The sequence below is a fragment of the Coenobita brevimanus genome, chromosome 47, assembly GCF_032717465.1.
Source record: "Coenobita brevimanus isolate Jiangsu-jjx chromosome 47, ASM3271746v2, whole genome shotgun sequence".
In the NCBI taxonomy this organism is placed as follows: domain Eukaryota; kingdom Metazoa; phylum Arthropoda; class Malacostraca; order Decapoda; family Coenobitidae; genus Coenobita; species Coenobita brevimanus.
This window is the reverse complement of record NC_137000.1, coordinates 15,987,850-16,012,777: the sequence shown is the minus strand read 5'-3', so window position 1 is coordinate 16,012,777 and position 24,928 is coordinate 15,987,850. Positions and strand designations below refer to the sequence as shown.

General features: G+C 41.7%; 1 protein-coding gene across 3 annotated transcripts in view; it reads right to left on the bottom strand.

Moving 5' to 3' along the window:
- Window positions 1–247: 247 nt before the first annotated feature.
- Window positions 248–24,928, bottom strand: part of LOC145399055 (uncharacterized) — a 45,585-nt gene continuing 20,904 nt past the window's right edge. For all 3 annotated transcript variants that reach the window (XM_080271793.1, XM_080271792.1, XM_080271795.1), the window contains 4 exons: window positions 22,316–22,487; window positions 20,929–21,086; window positions 12,288–12,443; window positions 248–1,862 (listed from right to left, as the gene is read on the bottom strand). In XM_080271793.1, coding sequence (XP_080127919.1) covers window positions 722–1,862; window positions 12,288–12,443; window positions 20,929–21,086; window positions 22,316–22,487 — 1,627 coding nt within the window. In that variant the 3' untranslated portion in view covers window positions 248–721. The remainder of the gene's footprint in view (window positions 1,863–12,287; window positions 12,444–20,928; window positions 21,087–22,315; window positions 22,488–24,928) is intronic.

The window sequence follows — 24,928 nt, the reverse complement described above, 5'->3', positions numbered from 1 at the left end:
GTACAGTATTTCACAAGTAAAGTTTTAAAACGTCCAGTGTCTTTGATAGCCTATGAAGCAAGATATATCCCGTGGAAGGCCCCTTCCAATAAATATTTTGAAGACAGGCGCCCGTGTGGTAAAATATTAACTCAAGTAAAATTTCATCATATGGAAAGATTTCATGAATGGTAATTACGAATGATGATGGTAATGAAACTGATGAAAAAATATAAATTTTATTTGGGGGGATACATAAAGCCAAGCGTCATATCAATTTCATTTTATTAATAATCTTCAACAAATCGTAAACAACCCTCAACACGAGTTCTTGAGCAACACAATCACAAGACTAACTTAAACTTACGCACCTCAGCCAAAAGTTGTGAGAAATTAAAGAGAGAATAATAGTCCTTAACATTACAGAGAAAAACTGTTATCACATAGTACACCTTTATTTAATGTTATGTTACTTATTTACATTTCAGTAGTTCACTAGGAAGAGGCCGAGGGAAGGGGCAAGAGGGGGTGAGGGATAAAGACTTGGCTGAGCATACAATACAGTGAAGACTTTTTCAGTGAGGAAACAAGCAATGAAGTAATTCAACTGGATGTGACAACTTGAAATGTACGTATAGAATTTCATTAGCAAAATAACTGCGAAGGAAAGACAAGTAACAGTGGTATGAGCAGGTGAGGGTGGGTAGAGGACTGTAGGGACGAAACAGGGTGAAAGAGTGAGCTAGGGTGAGGCAAGAGTGGCCTCCCACTGCCGCAACTCAGCCAGGTTCTGCTGTGCCATTTTGCACAGCTGCCCCTCAGGCTGGTGGTCTGGCTCGTCCTGCAGCACCCTGATGCACTGCTGTAGCAGCGCCTTCGCAGTTTCCACGTCCTTCTTTAAGGCGGCTGTTTCTACATGTGGAGCGTCTGGATCCTGTCGGGCTCGTGCCAGCACGGCTAGGTGGTACTCATACAGCGCCACGCCAGCGTATGGCGCCAGGCGGGCCATGCCAGGGTCCAAGGCAGTGCACACCTTCAGGAAGTCCTGACATAGCTTTTCTTTCTTCTTCATGGCGTCCTGACCAGTGGCAGAGGGGTCGCGGCCATACAGCTGAAGTAGTGTGTGTCTGGCCGCAAACAAGTGGTAGTGGTTGGGATGGACGGTTGTGCGGGCGCGGCGTTGCACCAGCTCCTCCAGCCCGGCCACGCTTGGTGACGCTAACGCCACTTCTACCTCCTCCCCCAGTCTCAAGTTGACCTCAGTTACCTCCTCCGCCGTCAGTGTCGCGTTGCAGGAGGTGCAGATCCAGGATGCCAGCTGGTCCAGGGGCGCAGCAGACAGCATGAAACCCGAGGTGCATCGGCCGCACCTCAGGGCGGAGAAGTGTGTGCCCAACTCAGTTGGATCTGAACAGCGGGGACAGGTACACATAAAGTACTTGCTGTGCTTGAGGTGATCACGCCGAGCCGCCGTGCCCCACAGCACGTGTGTGTACATGGTGCTTAGATGTTCACCGCGGCGAATGTCAACAGCAGCTCGCAGCACCACCTGACGATCCTTGGTGTAGGTGTGCTTGGTGTTGGGTGTGCAAGAGTGCTCCAGCATGGCAAAGTTTGGGTACAGCCCCAGCACCTCACCTGCCTCCAGCCGCACCTCCACTGCATTGACGTCGATGATGCCTGTCACTGTATGGATGGTCTTCTCAGAACTGTCGATGTCCTCTCTGGGGAACTCCTGCAGGAAGAAATAGTTGCGCAGAAAGTTGACCACTCGCTTCTGGTTCTCCTGGTAAAGATGGGTGCCCTTGCGGTCCTCATAGTGACTTTCTAGCGCCATGAGCTGCTCGTACCGCCTCGCTGACTTCTTCTTTAACGCCAGGCACCTGTGGCAGGGAAGGGGGAGGTGAGAGGCAAGTGTTGCAGTGCCGGAACAATATTTATCACAGCAAAGTTACGTGTAGGCTATACCAGTTAAGTAACATCACTATATTGGACGATTCGTCGAGTCGACCTACTGTACGATGATCATAGAATATTCTATATTAACAGTACCCTACCATGCCTTCAAGACCCTTTGAGACCGAAAAGCCATTCATAAACTGAATATCGTCGTCTAGCATTCTGCAGAACAAAATACTCGAGTGGCATGTTGTTCCGGAAGAGCTTAAAACACACACACACACACACACACACACACACACACACACACACACACACACAACGGTAGGTTATACATAAGGCTGCAAAAAAATGCAGCAGTATATTCTTGAGAATGTGGAACGATCAGATAAATAGGCACATAATTTTACAGACTACTTACAGACAATATGTAGAGTATAACAGCAAAGCAGAGAGAACAAGGGCCAAAGTTCGTTAGTGGTTTTATTATATTTTACATTAATAATCAGTGTAAAAACAACTATAGAACACAAAAGGAAAATTATGTATGAAGCAAATACTTAACTGATGCATGGAATGCAGCTGAATATATTATAACAGAGCTCAAACTTAAAGGAAGTACAGTACCAGAAGAGGCTGAAAATAATGAATCATCACAAAGACTTAAAGAATGTGATCTGCCACATGCACTACAAAAATGCCATCAGAAAACAGAACCAAATGAACAAAAAGAAGAAGAAGAAGAAGAAAAAAGGAAAGCCACTTAGAAGGTGCAACACCCGTGTCCATCTTTTGATTATTTTCTTCACACACGATCACACTGGTCAAAATTTTACCGAGGCGTGTGTCCTTGACCTTTGACTGATTATTCTGAAAACTTAATCTCTTTTCCTGCATGATCCTTAACCCTTTCTTTAATTTTGGTGCAATTGGTTATAAACTTTAAGTTAACGACCATTGAAATTGACCATTGATCTATTGTTTTAAAAACAATCATTGTCCGACCCTCAATCCTTCCACAAAGTTTGGTTAAAATCGGATTAAAACTTTATATTTGCTAAACCAAGGGTCGAGCTTTGACCTTGTCCTGTGACCTGAACCTTTGACTGAGTGCTCTGAAAATCGAATCATTTATTTCCAAAAGTTTGGTAGAAAATGGATAAAAACTGTTTAAGTTTATTTTCTTGGGTCAGTGTTTGACCTAGCCGAATGGTCTTGATCTTTGAAAAAATTGTTCTAAAAAAAAATTATTTGTATATGAGGCATCCTTCCACCTCCAAGTTTGTTTAAAATCGGTTAAAAACTGTCAGAGATATATTGTTAAAACACACACACACACACACACACACACCGCCAGAAACTTAATACCCGCTTTCGCTCCACGAAACGCGGGTGCAATAATAGTACAACCGAACACCCAAAAATCATGAAAGAGGAGAGGCAACACTGAGGCAATAAAGCGAACTGAAAAATCATGCAATACAGCAAGCAACAATACATGCACGACAGCCAGTGACTCACCACAACACAGGCAAAATAAGGCAACAGAACACAGAGACCAACAGTAACTGATCTATTCTATTGTTTCATTCCTTTATACTCCATCGGGAGCCTAAGGGCCTGGCTCAAGATATTTAACCCTTTCACGAAGAGGAAGTATTTCCTATATTAATCGTGCCACCACCAGACAATTATTATTCAGCTTATGATAAAAGGCGTACATTTAGACATCCCAGCTCGAAAGGTTTATTGTAAGGTAAATTAAATCATCTGGAGACGGCAATAATAAAATTTAAAAAAAGACGTCACCAGACCAAGGAGTTTAAGATTAGAGTGTCCAGTCGACACCCCGAGTGACATCATGTAAACAACAAACCCCAGCCAACCTTCGGATTTAAACTTATATGAGCGAGGCCCTGTTAAAAGGCCCTAATCCCCTAGACCACCTGACTCATTTCGTAGTCATATGGTTATCACCGAACTTATTAAAATTTAGTTTCATGGGTTACAGGAAATCGTTTGGCTTATTACTCGATGTACAGTCACATAAAGATGGCACCGTATCGAGTGAGTGGATGGTAGGCGTCCCCACCTGCCTAAGAGAATATAATTAATGCAAACGAACAAAGGATGCCACAGAACACGCCAAAGAACATCTATAGGCATATTAAAATCAGCAAAAAAGAAAAGAGGGAAAAGAAAAATCTATACAACAGAAGGCAAATGCAAAACCATGACACACCAGCCAACAGAACACAGCCTGATATTAACACAACAGATCACATGGCAACAGAAAACACCCAAAAAATAATAATGTAACAGATCACATACAAAATAACATCATAGCAAAGCACAGACAAAATAATAATACAAGAGAACACTGGCAAAATAACAACACAGCAAAATACTGACCAAATAACAGCACAAAGGAACACAGACAAACTAACAACACAACGAAACACAAACAAAATATCAAGCCAGCAGACCATCGAGAAAATACTGACTCTGCGGAAGACGGACAAAAAAGCAGCAAAGCAGATCAAACTCCAAGAGAATACAGACAAACTAGTGACACAGCAGAATATATACAACATAACAAGAGTGAATACCTACGCCTTACAATCGGTCATGTATCAACTCCTTGCCTTTGCCGTGTGATTTTTTACCATAGACCGACTCCTTAAAATCGAAATACTACACCAGTACCTGATCTTAACCTTCCGCCAAGTATGGTTCAAGTTGGATCGAAAGTGCTTAAGTTAACCTTGCCTCATGACCTTGATCCATTGCTCTCAAAACAGAATCATTTCACCCTTCGCAGATCATACATCCTTCCCCTAAATTGGTCCAAATCGAAAATAAAATTATGACTTAAAAGGCCGAACATTTGACCTTGCTATATGATTATCCATGATCGACTCTTCCCAGTATTTAAGCGCTTTATCCTTTCATGACCCCTAACCCTTCCACCAAGTATTCTCAAACTCAAAGAAAAACTATGAACTGGTCTTGCCCTTGACCTACAACTTTTTTTTTTTTTTTTGTCAAAATTTAATTACGAGTTCTGCATACGATCCTCAGTCATTATTCCAAATTTGGCGTAATTCCAGGCAATAATATTTCCATCAGGTTACTAATAGACAGACAGACAAACAAACTAAATCAAACGCATAACCCCTTTGTGCTGCGGGAGTAAGTGTAATAAGAACACAAACAACAAATTCAGAACACAAGAAGTAAGACTAACAGAATGCAGACATGACAGTGTCCCAACAAACCACAGACATATAATAATACAATTGATCACAAGACAACAGAATTCAGATAAGAGAGTAATCCAACAGAAATCATACTAAAATCAAAGCCAAAGAGATAAAATAATAAAAACGCAGCACACGTCATCAGAACACAGAAAACATAATATCAGCAGACTTAGTGTCAACAGAACGTAAGAGTAATTATAATGACACAGAACACAAGACAACAGAACAGATAAAATACTAACAAAGCACCGAAAACATAACACAGATAAAACAGTAAAACAGAGCATTTTTTTTTTTTAAATGCAAGGAAAAAGGAAACAAAGGCAAGGGGCCTGCAGATTATTTCAGCCAAGAAAAAAAAAACAAGATAACAGAGAGCCAAATTCAAGATCCGTTCAAGATACCTGGACACACTGCGTTTGAAAGACTGAAGATCATAGGAAGTAGGAAATACAGGTAGAGAGAGACAGTTCCAGGGTTGACTTGTTGCATGCATGAAGGACTGGGAGTAAATGCTAATTCTTGCAGTAGAAAGCTGGACAGAAAAGGGATGAGAATTTGTTGCTAGACGGTTGCTACGTGACCGCCGTAGTAGTGGGGGGATGCAAGCAGACAGTTCAGAGAAGCAATGACCACTGAAGTCGTAAGAGAAAAGACAGAAAGATGCAACAGTGCAGCGAAGAGACAGAGGTTGAAGGGAGTCAGTAAGAGAAGGAGAGTTAATGAGACGAAAAGCCTTTGACTCCACCTTGTTGAGAAGAGCTGTATGTGGGGAGCTTCCCCACATATTAGAATGCAGGGGTAAAGAAGGTGCAGAGTCGGCTTAGCACACCTAATCTCTTAGAAGCATTTTTTACAAGAGAGGTAATATGTTTTATCCAAGATAAATCCCGAGAGAATGAAACCCCAAGTATATTTAACGATGATGTAGGATTGAGCTGGATATTGTTAAGAATTAGAGGGAGCTCCTGTGGAAGATTTTGTCGGGTCGATAGACGTAAGAACTGAGTTTTTGATGCATTAAAAACAAAAAGATTATTTTCTCCCCAATCAGAGATATGAGCCAAGTCAGACATTAGGTGTGCCATAGCCTCATCCCTTGTTTATTGAAGTAACTGCTGAGATGGACGCTGCAGAAAGCGAATGGAAAAGTGAAAGGCTGAGTCATCAGTGTATCAGTGGATAGGGTTAGATGTACAGCTTAGAATGTCATTGATGTATAAAAGGAAGAGAGTTGGTGATAGGATACAGCTTTGAGGAACACCACTGTTGATTGTTCTAGAATAACAGTGGCCGTCTACAACAGCTGTAGAACGACCAGATAGGAAGCTATAGATGAAGGCACATATAGAAGGAAAGAAATCGTAAGAGGGCATTTGGAAATTAAAGATATATGCCAGACTCGACAGAAAGCCTTTGAGATGTCAAATGTAATGGCAAAGATTTCGCCAAAGTCCCGAAAGGAGGAGGACCAGGAGTCTGAAAGGTTAGACGATCGCCAGTGGAGCGTCCCTGACGGAACCCATACAGACGAACAGAAAGAAGATTGTGGTAGGAAAGATGCTTTAGAATTTTCATGTGAAGAATAGACTGGAAAACTTTTGAAGCACAGGATGGTAAAGCAATTGGGCGATAGTTAGAGGGCTGGAAATGGTCACCCTTCTTTGGGACAGGTTGAATGAGAGCAAAGTTCCAGCAAGATGGGAAGGTGCAAGTTGACAGACAAAGGCTAAAGAGTTTACCTAGGCAGGGTGTATGCACAGAAGCACAGTTCTTGAGGACAATAGGAGGGACTCCATCAGGCCCATATGCCTTTTTAGTACTGAGGTCAGTCATGGCAGAAAATACATCAATTGAAGAAATTTTAATGTCAGCCACGAGGAAGTCATATAGGGGAAGTGATGTAGGAACAGCACCGGAATCACCTAAGGTGGAATTGGAGGAGAAAGTCTGAGCAAAGATTTCTGCTTTATCAGCAGAGAAAAATAGCTACAGAGCCATCAGGGTAGAAAAAAGGAGGGAAGGATGATTAGATAAAGTTGTTAGAAAGGTTTTTGGCAAGATGCCAGAAGGAGCAGGAAGAATTCGAGTTGGAGAGTTCAGAGCATTTAGTATGAATGAAATTACTTTTAGCAGAGCAAAGAGCAGACTTCGCACGATAGGACCACTCAGAACAGAATCAGGTGACATTACCAGTGAAGATAAAGAAATGTGCTCCATCCTAAATAATTATTTCATATCAGTATTCACCAAGGAAAATCTAAGCCTGGTCTCTCAAGCAGCAAATATTTACCATGAGAATACGGAAAATATTCTTAGTAAAATAACCATTAGTAAGGAGGTACTTCTCCCTATGTCTCAAGTGGGGTTGGTGGAGGATTAGTGCCCCTTCCTGTAAAACAATTAACTCTAAGCCCTTGGCCACCCCGTTTGGGATACATGGCGTCTGGCAATGAATGAAAAAAAAAAAAAAAGGAGGACGTATTGAAAGAAATTAATAAGTTAAAACCTCAAAAATCGCCAGGTCCGGACGATATATATGCAAAAATTATAAAAGAAACCAAAGAAGAATTATGTCAGCCACTTTTAACGTTATTTAATGACTCTTTAAGTTCAGGAGAAGTTCCAGAGGCGTGGAAGACCGCAAACGTAGTGCCCATCTTTAAAAAGGGTGATAAATCAGCTGCGTCGAATTATCGTCCGATCAGTCTAACGTCAATAGTAGGAAAAATGTTAGAGTCAATTTTGGCAAATAAGATTAGAGAACACTTAGAAAGATTTAATCTTATAAACGAAAGTCAGCACGGATTCAGGCAAGGACGATCCTGCCTCACAAACTTGTTGTCATTCTACTCGGAGGTCTATGAGGCAGTAGATAGAGATAAAGCTTACGATGTTATTTATCTGGACTTTAGTAAAGCTTTTGATAGGGTCCCACACGAAAGGTTAGTTAGAAAGGTTCGAGCACACGGTATAGACGGCGATATCTTAAAATGGATAGAATCCTGGCTGAAAGGACGAAAGCAGAGAGTATTAATAAATGGAACTAAGTCGGACTGGGGATTAGTAACTAGCGGTGTACCACAGGGTTCAGTACTCGGTCCCTTATTATTTATTATATATATATAAATGATCTAGACCTAGGAGTCAATAGCTGCATCAGCAAATTTGCCGACGATACAGAAATAGGGCGTATCATTAACTCGACTGACGATTGCCATAACTTACAAAAAGACCTCGATACATTGTCCAAATGGTCTAAAACTTGGCAAATGGAATTTAACGTTGAAAAATGTAAAGTACTTAACGTAGGCAAGACCAGTGGAGATACTAAATACAGCTTAGATAACAAAGAAATTAGCAAATCGGAATGCGAGAGAGATCTAGGAGTTATGATTAGTAACGACCTTAAACCAAGGCAACAGTGTATTAATGCGAGAAATAAAGCAAATAGGGTCCTAGGATTTATTTCGAGAAGCGTGAGCAATAGATCATCTAAAGTAATACTGAAACTTTATCTAGCATTAGTAAGGCCACATTTAGACTACGCAGTACAATTTTGGTGTCCTTACTATAGAATGGATATTAATTCGTTAGAAAATGTACAGAGAAGAATGACTAAAATGATACACGACGTCCGGAACCTGTCATATGAAGACAGACTGAAGAGACTAAGTCTGCATTCGCTAGAGAGGCGTAGAGTAAGGGGAGACTTAATTGAGGTGTTTAAGTGGATGAATGGTATAAATAAGGGAGATATTAGCAAGGTACTTAAAGTGAGCATACAGGATAGAACTAGAAATAATGGTTTCAAACTAGAAAAATTCCGTTTCAGAAAGGAAATTGGTAGAAATTGGTTTGGTAATAGAGTTGTAGACGAATGGAATAAGCTACCTAGTAAAGTAGTTGCTGCCTCTTCCATTGAGAGTTTCAAGCATAGGCTAGATAAGCATATGACAAATAAGGGGTGGATATAGAATAAAGAAAATCTTATAACCAATACTAATTCAAAAAAAAATTTCTTTTCAGGTTACACTATGATAGTCTCTATTCTCCTTTCACACTTTCCTGTAAAATGTCCACGCCAGTTTTTCTATACGGCGTGGTGTTCTTTCTGACTTTTTCCTGCCGGCTTCGACTGGAGGGTTTGGAGGGCGGGGGAGAGCCTTCTTCTTTGCTATCCTTATCTCATTCTAGTAGTTCAGTTACTCTTCTAGGAGCTGCCTAGCATGGGCCAACAGGCCTACTGCAGTTAACCTCTCTTCTTATGTTCTTATGTTCTTATGGGCAGAAACATTAAAGAGATGAGATTCAGGAATGGGTTGGCTTTGGTATCTTTTGTAAGCCTTCTCCTTGTTGAGGACAGCATTAGAACAAGCGTGGATAAACAAAGGTTTTTTTGCAGAGCACAGAGAAAATATGATACAGAACACAAGCCAACAGAATACATTCAGAATAAAAAAGAACACAGCGTGTAACACCAGTGCCCTACAAATGATCTAAGGGACAGGCATTTGACTGTGTCCCGTGATCTTGACTTATGACCGATTGTTCTCAAAATCGACTTCCATCTTTCCTGCCTGGCCCTCAACCCTACCAAGAAGTTTGACTGAACTGATCATGGCCTGTGACCTTGACCTTTAACCTATTGCTTTGAACAACCACTTGATCCTTGACTGACCCTCAGTCCTTCTGCCAAGCTTGATTCAGATTTAGTCAAAACTGTCTGAGTTATATGGTCCAAACTTTGACCTTGTCTTGTGACCCTGATCATTGATGGATTTTTCTCAAATGCTTTGTCTTTGCTTTACCATGAGCCTCTCTACAAAGTTTGGTCTAAATCTAATAAAAAGTGTGCAATCTGACCCTGCCATATGACCCTGGCCTTTGCCCCATCGTTATAAAGATCAATAAGTCAGTCACTTACCAAACCCCCAACCCTTCCACCAAGTTTGGTTTAAATCAGATTAATATTGGTTTATTTATTTTATTCACAGACAGACACACACGGGTCGAATTTTGACTTTGTCCTGTCAACTTGACCGATGATTGTTCTCAAAATTGAATTCCTTCGTCCTTGCGTTGCCTTTACCCATTCCACCAAGTTTGGTCTAAATAAAATCAAAATGAAAGAAAAGTATTCGGGAACCGAATGTTAATCGCCTGCCAGAATATGATGTTGGCCAAGCCCAAGATCTAGGCTACATCTTGATACCCTGAAGGTTTCATGTTCATAGCTCAAGCCGTTCATGAGATATAATGGTGCTAAAAGCGGGCGATAAAAACTAATTGACCTTTGGCAGCCATTTTGGTGACCTTGACCTTGGCCCCGAGCGCCCATTTTCGAACTCGGCCAAGATTTTAGCCATATCTTGATACTCTGAAGGTTTCACGTTGATAGCTTAAGCCATTCTTGAGATATAATGGGAACAGATACACACACACACACACACACACACACACACACACACACACACACACACACACACACACACACACACACAGAGGCAGGCAAAAACATTATCGCTCCGCCTTCTAAAGGTGGGAGATAACTATATAAACTTACATTGTATGTGACCTTGGCAATTGACTGTTTTCCAAATCAGATCTTGGCAATTGAGTGTTTTCAAAATCAGATCTTGACATTTGATTGTTTTCAAAGTCATATCCCTTCATTCTTTGTCTACCTAAACCCTTCCACAAAGGTTGGTCTAAATCTGCTGAAGACAATTTATGTTAACATGTTAACCCTACCATGTATCTTGACACTAATTTTGGCCTTTTATTCTCAAAGACGTAAACCCCGTCTGACCCGTGACACTTCCACCAGGTGTGGTTCAGATCAGATCAAAACTGCCTTAGTTGCTTTGTTTATTCACACACTTGTATCTAACTTTTACCTTGCTCTGTGTCCTAAAGCTTTGACTGTTCTCAGAACTGAACCTCTCCGTTCTTGCGCTACCACTAACCCCCCTCCAAGCGGTGACTTAAATCGGATCAAAACAGTTTAAGTTTGCCTTTCCATGTGACCTTGACCTTTAACCAATTGTTCTCAACCCTTCCAGCAAGTCTGGTTAAAACTGGATCATAACTGTTTGAATTATTTTGACGGTCGGGAACGCACATGCTGAGTAAAACAATACGCCCTCACGACCATCATCAGCATTGCGTTATAAGCCAACGGAGCACAAATAGGTAACTAGAAAACACTCAGAGAGCGCATACCTCTGCCAATGCCATTGCCATTGAAAAGGATCCGGATCAGGATCGGTGGAGATATTGTGTGAAATACAGAGGATCCGGATCCGCCCCCAAATCTAATTAATTGTTCCCCAACCCATGGCCCATTCGACCACACAAAACTTTATCGCAATTCATTGAGAACTTTCGGAGACATTATATGTAGGATCAGGATCCGAACCCGCCCCGAAATTTAGTCATTTCTTTCTTGGCCCATGGCCCACCCTTTCACAAAATGTCATTAAAATTCATTGAGAACTCTTGGCGATATCGTGTGGACAAACAGACAAACATAGGTGAATACATAACCTCCTGCAGCTTCGTTGGCGGAGGTGGTAACACAACAGAAAACTGATAAAGCAATAATAAAACAGAACACGCATAAAGCAATAATAAAACAGAACACGCATAAAGCAATAATAAAACAGAACACGCATAAAGCAATAATAAAACAGAACACGCATAAAGCAATAATAAAACAGAACACGCATAAAGCAATAATAAAACAGAACACGGATAAAGCAACAATAAAACAGAACACGGATAAAGCGATAATAAAACAGAACATGCATAAAGCAATAATAAAACAGAACACGCATAAAGCAATAATAAAACAGAACACGGATAAAGTAACAATAAAACAGAACACGGATAAAGTAACAATAAAACAGAACATGCATAAAACAATAATAAAACAGAACACGGATAAAGTAACAATAAAACAGAACACGCATAAAGCAATAATAAAACAGAATGCAGACAAAACAACACAACAGGGCACAGACAGTATAATAAAACACCGACAATATAATAAAGCAGCACTCATCAGCAGAACACAGGCCGACAGAACACAGACAAAACACGAAAGAAGACACGCCAAGAGAAGCCGCTTGCCCGCCTCCGCACCTCATGGTGAAGATGACCTCGTAGAAGTGGTTCGTCTCGTCGAAGTTTACGATCTCTATGGGCGAGCCGATCTCCTGGCCCACCACACACTCGGGCTGGTGGTCCGGCGCGGTGCAGCACTCCGGTCCACACATTGGCCACCCACACTTCTCACACCTGATGGACCAGGAACAGGTAAGTTTAAGTTAGCATGGTTAATAAGTTTTGGTTAGAGTGATTAGGCTACGTGGCTAAATTACGTCTCATACATTAACCATCTACACTTCAAGTATCTGATGTAGAAAGATTAGACTTGTTTAAGTTAGGTGGGGGTTTGATCACGGTAGAGGGGTTTGATTGTGTAAAAATTAGATGATGTCAATGCTGATTCTTTAAGCCCTAGAAAGATCTAGTTAAGATACACTTAGTTAAAGTCGGTTTGTTGGGAAAGGTTTGGATGGCTTAGACTGGAGCTAAAAGTGGTTATGACAAAGTATGTTTGCTTAAAATTATTTAATATACCTGTAGATGATGTTGCTACAAAAATGAATCAGTGAACTTTTCAATGGTACTGTAGCCATTGTCTACCATATTTTGGCTCTCCCCACATATATGTTATAGCAGGAGTACCAGGCGCTGCCCGGGCCAAAATGGCGAACACTCTAATCCTATTTGTTCTAGTTCAATCTTATTTTCTACGCCAGCAAGAGGGATTATAAGAGGTCCCGGAACTTTCTATTTCAGTTTTCGCAAACTAACAAGTATTTGTGCTCACTTGTTTACCATTACTTGTGACCTCAAATGACCTCCGACTGGTGACCTCAAATGACCTCCGACTGGTGACCTCAAATGACCTCGGAGGTCAACCTCACATAGCCTATGTCCGAACTGGAGGTCATGTGAGTCTCCATCCCAAAAATTGGGCTGCAGGAGTACCCGGTATTGCCCGGGCCAAAAAGGAGAACACTACCGGTGACCTCAAATGACCCAGACCTGAATTTTACTCCGTCTAAAACCATCTTTGGGTCACCCTGATTCAGAATATATATGAGTTTGGGGTGTGCGACCCTTGGTTTGGGTGCAGGACAAAGAAACAGACAAGCAACACGGGTCTTTTATATATAGGCTATAGATTTATATTCGTGTAACCCTTCACCCAATTACTGTGACTGGAATGCACTAAAACTGCGACAGAACAATAGTGGCTAAATCATGTTACTCTGCACTAGGTTTAATGAAACAGCTGGCTAGGCGGGATCAGGCTAGCATGGACTTAGGACGGAGAGCGGCTGGTAAGAGGAATGTGGTGAGGTAAGAGTAGAAATACTGAAGAAAACTGTGTCACGAGAGGGTTGCCTTAAATTCAGCCGATGTATTCCTGGCGTGGGAGGCTGGTGCTTGGCAAGTTACTGCAGATTAAACTGGATGATGCGGGAGGGTGTACGTACAGCCGTGCGTCACAGTTCATCCCAGAAAGCAAGTGGTGGCCGCGGGTTCAAAACCAACGAAAACTATTGTTGGTCGTTTGATGTTTTCTAGACAGTACGAGTAATAGTGCCATGATTTTTTCATGGTGTGGTCTAACAAAGCTTCGAACTACACAACAGTGGTTTTTATTCTGTGGAAAACCTTGGCTAGGACTTCAGACAGTAGTGGGAGTAGACGGTGAACAGAAGCTAAGGCTGGCCAGTGTACAGGGCAAAGGTAGAGAACACCACAGTTGCTCATACGTTGATGTGCGTCAAGTTCCACGTACAACGGAATACCTTAAGATACCTAATGCCACAGTCAGTTTGTCTATCATTCAACTACATATGGGTTAACCTTCGTCAAGGCCTCAGCTCCAGATTTAGAGTTTAGGCCATATCGGAATTTAGCACACACACACACACACACACACACACACACACACACACACACACACACACACATACACACACCAGATAGATAAATGGATAGATAGATTTCACGTGGCTAGATGTGATTACGGTCTCCAGCACTAATAGTTATCAAGGTGGTCTGCGTGCCTTGCTCATGCCATACTCAGTCTTTAAGAATCTCGATCCTGATACCTATTTTTTTTTTTTTTCTGATTATGGTGGTGGCATGAATACACCAGAAGTGTGCAGTTAATGCAGTTTCTTAGTGTCATATCAGTAAAAGCATCCCGCTTCTACAACGCTACAGCAAATGTTAGCTTTGGAGATTCAAGTAAGATCTTTAAAAGAGATGCCGATAAACAATTTTAAAATGTTCAAGAACATGAAATTTTATAAAACGACAGAATTACCCAGTTTCCTTTGACAAGGTATTAACTGTAGAGCCTTTGCAATTTAGTGTGTTTAATCAGAATATATACATGCACATGTGTAAATACGCAGAAAGAACCCTAAAAGCAATCCTGTGTTTACCAGATCAAATTGGGTTGTTGTGGCAGTGTTGCAGGCAGGTGGGTCATTTACCTTGAAATAATACATGCACATACAGAAATATACACAAAAAAGTAAAGCATAGTCACCAATATCTCAGGTTCGTCTGTGTGTTAGTTTTGGCGACAGCCCTACTATACTTTAGGACACTGATCTACGCATACATAACTGTGCACTGGGCAACCCCTTTGACTACCAAGGCGCACAACTCTGGTAACCATCTAAATTCAGTGTAAGATTAAGAAACCTCTTACATGGTCCTCTCTGGAGCTATGGGAGGAAAACGCGCGCGCGCGTGCACACACACACACAAACACACACACACACACACACACACACACATTCATATTTAAATTTCTAGACACACACACACACACACATTCATATTTAAATTTCTAGACACACACACACACACACACACACACACACACACACACACACACACACACACACACACACACACACACACACACACACACACACACACACACACACACACACACACACACACACAGTCATAATTCAAAGTCTAGACACACACACACACACACACACACACACACACACACACACACACATTCATATTTAAATTTCTAGACACACACACACACACACACATTCATATTTAAATTTCTAGACATCCATACACACACACACACACACACACACACACACACACACACACACACATACACACACACAAAAAAACAAATATAAATTTCTAGACACACACACACACACACACACACACACACACACACACACACACACATTTATATTTATACACACACATACTTATACACACACACATACATATGCACACATATTTATATTTATACATACACATATTTACCTGAATATTTATACACACACACATACATACATACATACATACACACATACATACATATATATATATATATATATATATATATATATATATATATATATATATATATATATATATGTAAAAAAGGCGTGTTGTTTGTTTATTTGTTTGCTTATTTGTCCTTCAGTCACGCCCAAACCAATGGCCAGGGACCCCCAGACCCATATATATTCTGAATCAGGGTGACCCAAGGATGGTTTTTGGTTGATTGAAATTCAGATCTACGTCATTTGAGGTCACCGGTAGAGTGTTCGCCTTTTTTCGCCCCAGGCAACGCTGGATACCCCGCAGACCAATTTCTGTCATGGAGACCCACATGACCTCCGGTTCGGACATGGGCTATGTGAGGCACTAGGGGTCACTGGTCGGGGGTCATTTGAGGTCACCGATAATACACGCTCGAACGACTGGACCCGGCAGCCCAATTTTTGGCATGGAGACTCACATGACCTCCAGTTCGGACATAGGCTATGTGAGGTTGATCTCCGAGGTCATTTGAGGTCACCGGTCGGAGGTCATTTGAGGTCACCGGTAATAGTAAACAAGTGCGCAAAAATACAGTGCGTTAGTCTGCGAAAACTGAAACAGAAAGTTCCTTGGACCTCTTATAATCCCTCTTCAAAAGCATAAGAGGTACTGTACTTACATGGTCTGTCTGGAGTAGAGAAAAAGACTGAATTAGAACAAATAGTATTGGAGCGTTTTGCCTTTTTGGCCCGGACATCGCCGGGTATCCCTGCTAGTATATTCATATTCATAAACACACACACACACACACACCTATTTATATGTATATACGCACATACATTTGTATTCATTCACACACATTTATACACACACGCATATATATGTATATATATATATATATATATATATATATATATATATAGAGAGAGAGAGAGAGAGAGAGAGAGAGAGAGAGAGAGAATCATCATCATCATCATCATCCGCTGTTTGAGTGTCCATTGCAGAACCGGCCTATCCCGACCGAATAGGAGACGATACAGCCAATGTATCTCTACCAAGTGGCTTAGGCTGTGTGGTAGAGATTGTATGTAGGGTGAGAAGTGCTTGTAAGTGTAAAATGTAGTGTTGGAGTGGCTTTGGATGTGTGTGTAGTCTGTGAACCAATATAATCGGCCAGCGCAAGCCGACTGGGTGCAAGCATACTTTATAGTATGCGACACTGGTTCAACCACAGCACCCTTTATGTCCGCCAAAGCAGTACGTGGCCGGAAGAACGCTCCCAAAGTTTATGACCCTGGCGGGGCGCGAACCCTCGTTTTTCCATGTACGAAAACACACAATTTACCACTGTACCACAGAGGCTCCATATATATATATATATATATATATATATATATATATATATATATATATATAGATAGATAGATAGATAGATAGATAGATAGATAGATAGATGTGTGTGTGTGTGTGTGTGTGTGTGTGTGTGTGTGTGTTACAGGGAATTTGTATAACCAGTGATTTCATGAAATCCCTAGGGACTTTGTGAAATGAGTTTAAATTAAAATGGGTTAAATAACCTTAGGTTAATTTAGGCTGCGGTTAGGTTAGGCTGCGATAATCTAGGTTAAGTCTGGGTTTAGTTAAGCTAGGTTAGTTAGGCTATGTTAGGTTAGGTAAATTTCTATGAATGCTAAGTTATATTAAATTAAGCATTCATCTACAGTACATTAACCTAACCTAACCTAACCTAACTAACCTAGCCTAGCCTAACTTAAGCTTAATTTAGATTATCCCAGTCTAACCTAATCGCAGCCTAAACCAACCTAACAGTAATTAACCCATCCTAATGTAAACTCATTTCCCAAATTCCCTAGGGATTTCATAAAATCACTGGTTACACAAATTCCCTGTAACATACCATCCATCCATCATTCAATACTACGTTGCCTCATGAGGAGAGTAGGAGCCCTGGGCTAAGAAGATTGGTCCTGACATTTAAGATGAGTACGCACACACACACACACACAGACACACACACACACACACACACACACACACACACACACCGCTCGCTGGTCCAGTGGTAACGCTCTTGCTTGCCAACTGGTGGACGGGAGTTCGCGCCTCGCTCAGGTTGCGAAAAGTTTCACTGACGAAGTGGGTGGTTACTGTCCCCCTGGAGCAAGGGGACGGGTGTGTGCGTGTGTGAAGGTCACAGCCTTGCCCTTAGATCGGACTATATGAGCTCTCAGCTCCCTTCCCAGAGGGTAAAAGCTGACGATCACGACCATCAAAGTGATCCTGACCGACCCGGTGAATTACACACAATTTTATATAGATAGATAGATAGATAGATGGATATAGATATAAGTGTAGATAAGTGTAGATCAGATATTCATTCTTAGATCTTTAATGGAAAAGTTTCTAGAGAAGGGAAAGAAGTTGTTTGCGGCTTTCATGGATTTGGAGAAAGCATATGACAGGGTGGATAGACATGGATTGTGGAAAGTGTTAAGAATATATGGAGTAGATGGGAAGTTGTTGAATGCTGTGAAGAGTATGTACGATGGTGCGAAGGCTGCAGTGCGTGTGGATGGTGAACTAAGTGAATTTTTCTCTTTGAAAGTTGGTTTGAAACAGGGATGTGTCATGTCTCCATGGTTGTTCAATCTGTACATGGATGGGGTAATAAAAGAGGTACAAGGTAGGGTAGTGGATGTTGGAGTGGCCCTGGAGAGAGAGGATAGTGTTTGGAAACTCCCTGTACTGTTGTTTGCAGATGATACTGTGTTGTTGAGTGAAGACGAAGGGGAGCTGCAAGGCTTGGTGGATGAGTTTGGGAGAGTGTGTAAGAAACGGAATCTAAAGGTGAATGTAGGGAAGAGTAAAGGGATGGTCTTTGAGAGAGGTGAAGTCAGTGAATGTACAGCGAGGTTGGATGGTGAGGAATTGGAAAATGTGAGTACGTTTAAGTACTTGGGTAGTGTGATGAGTAAGGATGCAGGTTTGGAGGGTGAAGTGCGTGAAAGGGTACAGCAGGGAAGAAAGGTTGCTGGTTCCTTGAAAGCAGTGATAAGAAACAGGGAAGTGAGCATGGAAGTGAAAAGTTACTACATGACAGTATTGTGATACCAACTCTAACGTATGGAAGTGAAGCTTGGACGTTGTTGGAAGGACACAAGTCAAGAGTGAGAGCAGTGGAAATGAGTTATTTAAGAGGAGCCTGTGGAGTCACATGGAGAGACAGGCTGACGAATGAGGATATAAAGGAGCGTTGTGGTGTGGATGTGATAGGAAGCTATATGAGGAATACACTGAGGTGGTTTGGCCACGTGGAGAGGATGGAGGGTGAAAGACTGACGAAGAGAGTGCATGTGAGTGAGGTGGAGGGGGGAAGAGGAAGGGGGAGGCCGAGGATGAGATGGAGGGATGGGGTGGAGAGGTATATGAGAGAGGGGGGTGTGAGTTGGGAGCAGGGCAGTGAGATGGAGGGGGACAGGGCGACTTGGAGGCGATTTGTTTGTGGCCACCCCAAACGGGATTGAGGCGTCTGGCAATAGATAGATAGACAGTTAGATATACATACATATATATATATATATATATATATATATATATATATATATATATATTACGGTAACTTTGCGAAATCAGTCCTTGTGCAAAATTCCCAAGCCGAAACCGTCTTCGGTTTCCAAAATTATCTTTAAATGTCTGGGTTCTTTGCGCTAACCTAACCTAGCCTATGGTTGGTTAGTTAAGGTGACGTTAGTGCAAAGTACTCCCTTATGGCAAACTGACCGTGGTAAACTGGCCGGAAAAATTTACAAAATGAGCAATTACGCAATATGATCGTTACCCTATATATATATATATATATATATATATATATATATATATATATGGAGCCTCAGTGGTAAAGTATGCGTTTTCATACACTGAAGAACGAGGGTTCGCGCCCCGCCAGGGTAATAAACTTTGGGAGCGTTCTTCTGGCCACGTACTGCTTTGGCGGACATCAGGGGTGCTGTGGTTGAACCAGTGTCGCATAGTATAAAGTATGCTTGGACCCAGTCGGCTTGCGCGGGCCGATTACACGTGGTTCACAGACGACACACACATCCAAAGCCACTACAGTACACTTACAAGCACTTCTCATCCTACATACAATCTCTACCAGACAGCCTAAGCCACTTGGTAGAGATACATTGGCTGTATCGTCCCCGCTTCGATTGGGATAGGCCGGTCCTGCAGTGGATACTGAAAACGGCTGATGAGATGAGATGATATATATATATATATATATATATATATATATATATATATATATATATATATGAATAATTATACACACACACTCACACACACATACACACGTATTAATATTAATATACACAGACTCATTTATGTTTACACACACACACACACACACACACACACAAATTTATATTTATACAAACACATTCACACACGCACTAGCACACACACACATAGTTATATTTACATATACATATACACCCACACATTTACATACCGTAAACACACACACACACACACACACACACGCACACACACACACACACACACACACACACACACACACACACACACACACACACACACACACACACACACACACACACACACACACACACATTTATATTTATATACACACATATTTATATTCACATATACACACACATAATACACACACATATCTGGTAGGTGGGGGCGCTAACCATCCCCTCACTCAATAAATGCCATTTCCTTTCTTCCTTCGTTCTTTCCTTCTGTCCTTCATTCTTTCCTCTTCCTTCTGTCTACGGGTGATTCTTCACTGAGTAACAAGCCAAATGGTTTCTTGTGCATCGGGAAACCATTTATACGCTGGGTGGTGACCATATAACCAGATTATGGAGCCTGGTAGTTTAGTTGGATTGAGCCTGTGCAGGTTTATATCCAAGGGATGGTTGGGGTTTATTGCTTAAGTAGTGCCACTCAGGGATGAGTGAGGCTGGTCACTCTTCTTAAATGTCAGGATCAACTTGCCTAGCCCCGGGCTCCTACGCTTTTCATGGGGTAACACTGGATTGGATGATGAATGAATGAATATACACACACATATATTTATACAAGCACATACAGACACACACACATACACACACGCACACATTTATATTATATATATACCAACACACACATGTTCATATTTACACACATATACCTACCACACATTCATATTTATACACACATGCACATATTTATATTTACACACACACACACACACACACACACACACACACACACATAACCAGATGCCACACTCCTTTTCTATCCAGCTACATCTTAATACAGTTGTAAATAATCTGTGTCCAACCTGTAGCTGCCATCGACGCGTTTGTAGCATCCTAGGCAGACGGGTTCGGTGATCTGTTTGGGCCCCACCACCAGAGGGTCTTCTTTGAGGATGATGTCACCCGCCTTCAGGTCCCGCGATGCCACCAGGTAACGCCCCAGCTCAGCCGACTCCTGCACCTGTAGGGACCAGCTGGAGGTGAGGCAGGAGGGAAATTATATGAGAAAAGAAATGCAGAGAGGATGGCACAAGAAAGACAGGAGAGAAGTTAGCCCCTTCAGTCCGACAACGTATTATGTATTTTATTTTCCTCTCAGCAATTTTGTTCAGTTTGAGAGAACGTCCTTGTACTGCAATAGAGATTGAACACTACACCAAATCCCTCCTGTCCGAAAATTACAAGCTAATTAAAATCGTCTGCAGGTAACGAGAACTAGACAAAACCATCTCACTGGAGTAGTTCACGCCAACGGTAAGAGTTTCCCTCAGCTGAGCCGAGGTTCCTCACATGAGTTTTTTTTTTTTTATCACTTTTGTATTCTACTTTTTTCTTGTTAGCCCATATAATTTTGCTCAGAATAGGAGAGATCTTTCGAAGAAAATGAACTTAAGGAAAAATCAGTGCAAAAAGAAAAATGTGAAGGAAAGAAAATATACAAAGAACAGAGTCAACGAAACGTAACATTGAGATAAGGGATGAGCAAGGAATATCACGGATGACATGAGCAATAGAAAAGAGAGACGAGGAGAATTATGTGGAAAAGAGGTTACAATACTGGTACACTTAGGCGATGCAATAATAGAGGTGTGTGCAGTCATACGCCAGAGCTTCTAATGCCCCTCCATCCTTACCTCTGACTAGAAGGAAGTCGTGACCAGCTCGTTACACCGAGCAGTTCCAGTGAGTCTGTTGTCCATGCGGTCTGATGCTGGGGAGGGACACCTTCATGTGGTGGCACTGATATAACTGGGCGGTGGAGGTCCCCGGCTACATAAACGTCCCTCAACTCCCCCATATCCTCCCAAAAGTAGGATCCCTTGTTTATCTCAGTAACTCACATCTTTTCTCAGTGATTTAGCTGATATACATATTACGTTATGGAAAAACAATTTTTGTTCTTAACATTAGGCTTTCCTTATTGTTTTGAAAGACTGAAAATCAGAAAAGGAAGACTGATTATTATAGACAGCAAAATTATCCGTCTGTCCACAATTTATTTGAGATTTTCCTACCACTGTTAAGAAAGGCGGGAATAAAATGTGTTCTTAGAAAAGGATCTTGACAAATCCATGGAAAAATGTATGAAACTTCTATGATTATGAACTTAAAGAAAATACTTAATTGTTTCTCGTGTGTCTCCTCCTTTTTTCCTGACACACACACACACACACACACACACACACTAACCACAAAAGGCTGACACTGGTCCTTGTGGCCTTTCTTCCAGTGCTCGCGCTGACACTCCCTCTTGCAGTAGAAGGCTTGTCGGCAGTTGGCACAGCGCAGCTTGGCCAGGAAACCGCAGTTGGCGCACATGCCCACCTCCGCCTCCTGACTCTCGTCCCCACACCCGTCCATCCTGCAGACACACTAAGGTCAGGTCAGTACTCCTGCTCACATACACATATAATTCGTTCATCTTTACTGGATGGACTTGGTACAGCTTATTTCCCATACCTCAGTATGACACTTCTTTGTGGCTAGCACCATATTCTAGTGTTAACGTCGTGCTACAGTCAATATTCATGACAGGGAGAATGCAGTTTTTGGCATACTTAGGGATATTCCCGAACACTTCTGTCTTACTACTTTGTTTCTGTATAATGACACGTCAAAAACTCATTGTATGGCATTTGTGCAACCCATGAATAATGAATAACATACAATAGAACGTAAGGGGTAGCAGGCAATATTATTCACTAAGAGAGAAGTGCTAGGAAGCCCCCGTGGCTCATGAGAATACGACACACTCGGATGGCTCATCAACTTTCAGTTGGCGGAGATTCTCGCCCTGTTGCAGCTTATTGCTGTAGCTCACTGGCAGAATACAACAATACTAAGGCTCTATACCTTTCCACAGCACTTCGTGATATAGCACTATATTCTGGTGTTACCTTTTTGTTACAGCTCGGCATTCAAGATGACGAGGAGAGATGGCAGTTTTTGGCCAAATTAATTTGTTCTTTTTGCGCGACGTAATTCTTTGGTTTATCTCTGTTACTTCCACACAATCGCATTCACTTTAGGAGAGCATCCTCGTCGCAAAGAGGTAAATGTACGTGATATCCAATCCCTCCAAATTGAAATGTGACTCATAAGCCGAATGAAATCGTCTAGAGATAGCAAGAATATCTATATTATAATGATCCGACTTCTGTATGTTTGTTTGTTACCGTAACACAGCAAAAACGGCGCAACGTAGCGCAATTTTTGTTAGTGCAAGAAACCGTGAAAATGCTCTAACTTGAAAACTAAATAATTTCCTGTCCAATCGGGCCACCGGTTCCCGAGTTATGACTCATTTCTGGCCTTTTGCTTCAAATTTAGTATTTGCTTTTAGTGGAGGGGATGGATTCGTTCTTGGTCCGGCATTGAAATTACCAGCATGACAGAAGAGAGAAGAGTGACGTGTTTGTTGTATTATCGCTCTCTCGCCTCTCCTTCCTCCCTCCTTATACTCCTAAAATTGTGTACTATAATGCTATCGTATAATTTAGTATAACAGCAAACACTAGAACTCTCTCTCTCTCTCTCTCTCTCTCTCTCTCTCTCTCTCTCTCTCTCTCTCTCTCTCTCTCTCTCTCCCCTCAACGAGTGTCCCAGTAGGATAAAAATAAGGGAAAATTCTTGCTCCGTCTTGCTCAAGGCATGAGTAATTCAAATATCTGTTACCTTTCTACGGAGGATAGGAACTGACTTGTCATCGAGCGGAGGCCGCTGAAAGTGACCTTTAAGCTAGTATATAAAAAGAAATAGTTTTAATGAAAGGGTTAACCTTCTCTATACATCTTGGCCACTCCCTCTCCTTTATACTGACACTTCACATGGCAACTCCACTGACGCTAATGTGCCCGCTACATATCTGATGTTTCCCCTTATCACATCTTGTTTGCTGTGGCGGCGCTCACTTCACAGCAACCGCATGGTACAATACGTGAAGGAAAGCCCCGTCACTCTCCCTGCCAGTGAATCTCAGGAAAGGACCACAAGATCGATATTCACATCCGTGTTATCGAACTGAGTGTGCGAGGGTCTAAGCAAAACTCTAATCGTTGACGGCTATTAATGGAACACCTGTAACTGTTAGCTGTGATCGTTTGCTTCCCACATTAAAAAGTGTCGTCAGCAACGATACAAAAATGTCAGGCAAAGTTCTGTTATCATCTCATGCTTCAGAAATTATCATCAAAAACTGGGAACTTATCCACAGCTTTGTCCTCTCATTTTTGATACTCTGGCTTACGTGGGCGATGCTACGATCGGGAACACTAGAGTAATAATTCAGAGTACTTCCAAGGTTTGATATTACCCTGATTGGTAGATTATTTAGTCTGCTCAGTTCCGGGTATTTATCAGGTTTCACGTTATCCTCAACGGTAGATTATTTAGAAAACTGAGTGTAGAATTTGCAGTCAGTGATGCATGACACAGCCACACTGGTAATGTTGTTTTCGTGGGGTTTCTTTAATAAAGCTGACGGAATGAACAGCTACGTCCCCTCAAGAAGTAATCTTTTATTTTCGTAGTTTCTTCTATGAATCCACAGAAGACTAAAACGCTACAAATTAGAATTTCCCTCGCTATCTATTGTATATAGCAGGTCACCAGTTTCTCTAAATATACAGCACCAAGTGTAAGGGAAATTTTGTTGTTTTAAACCAGATCCCCGACTTAGAACGAGGGTTGATTGTATATGGCTGGATGACGTTATTCTATATTACCCTCAGTAACATCTTATATAGTTTAAATGAAAAAATACGAGGGCGGTTGTCCAATACGTGCCTGCGTGGTGCCGGCGTT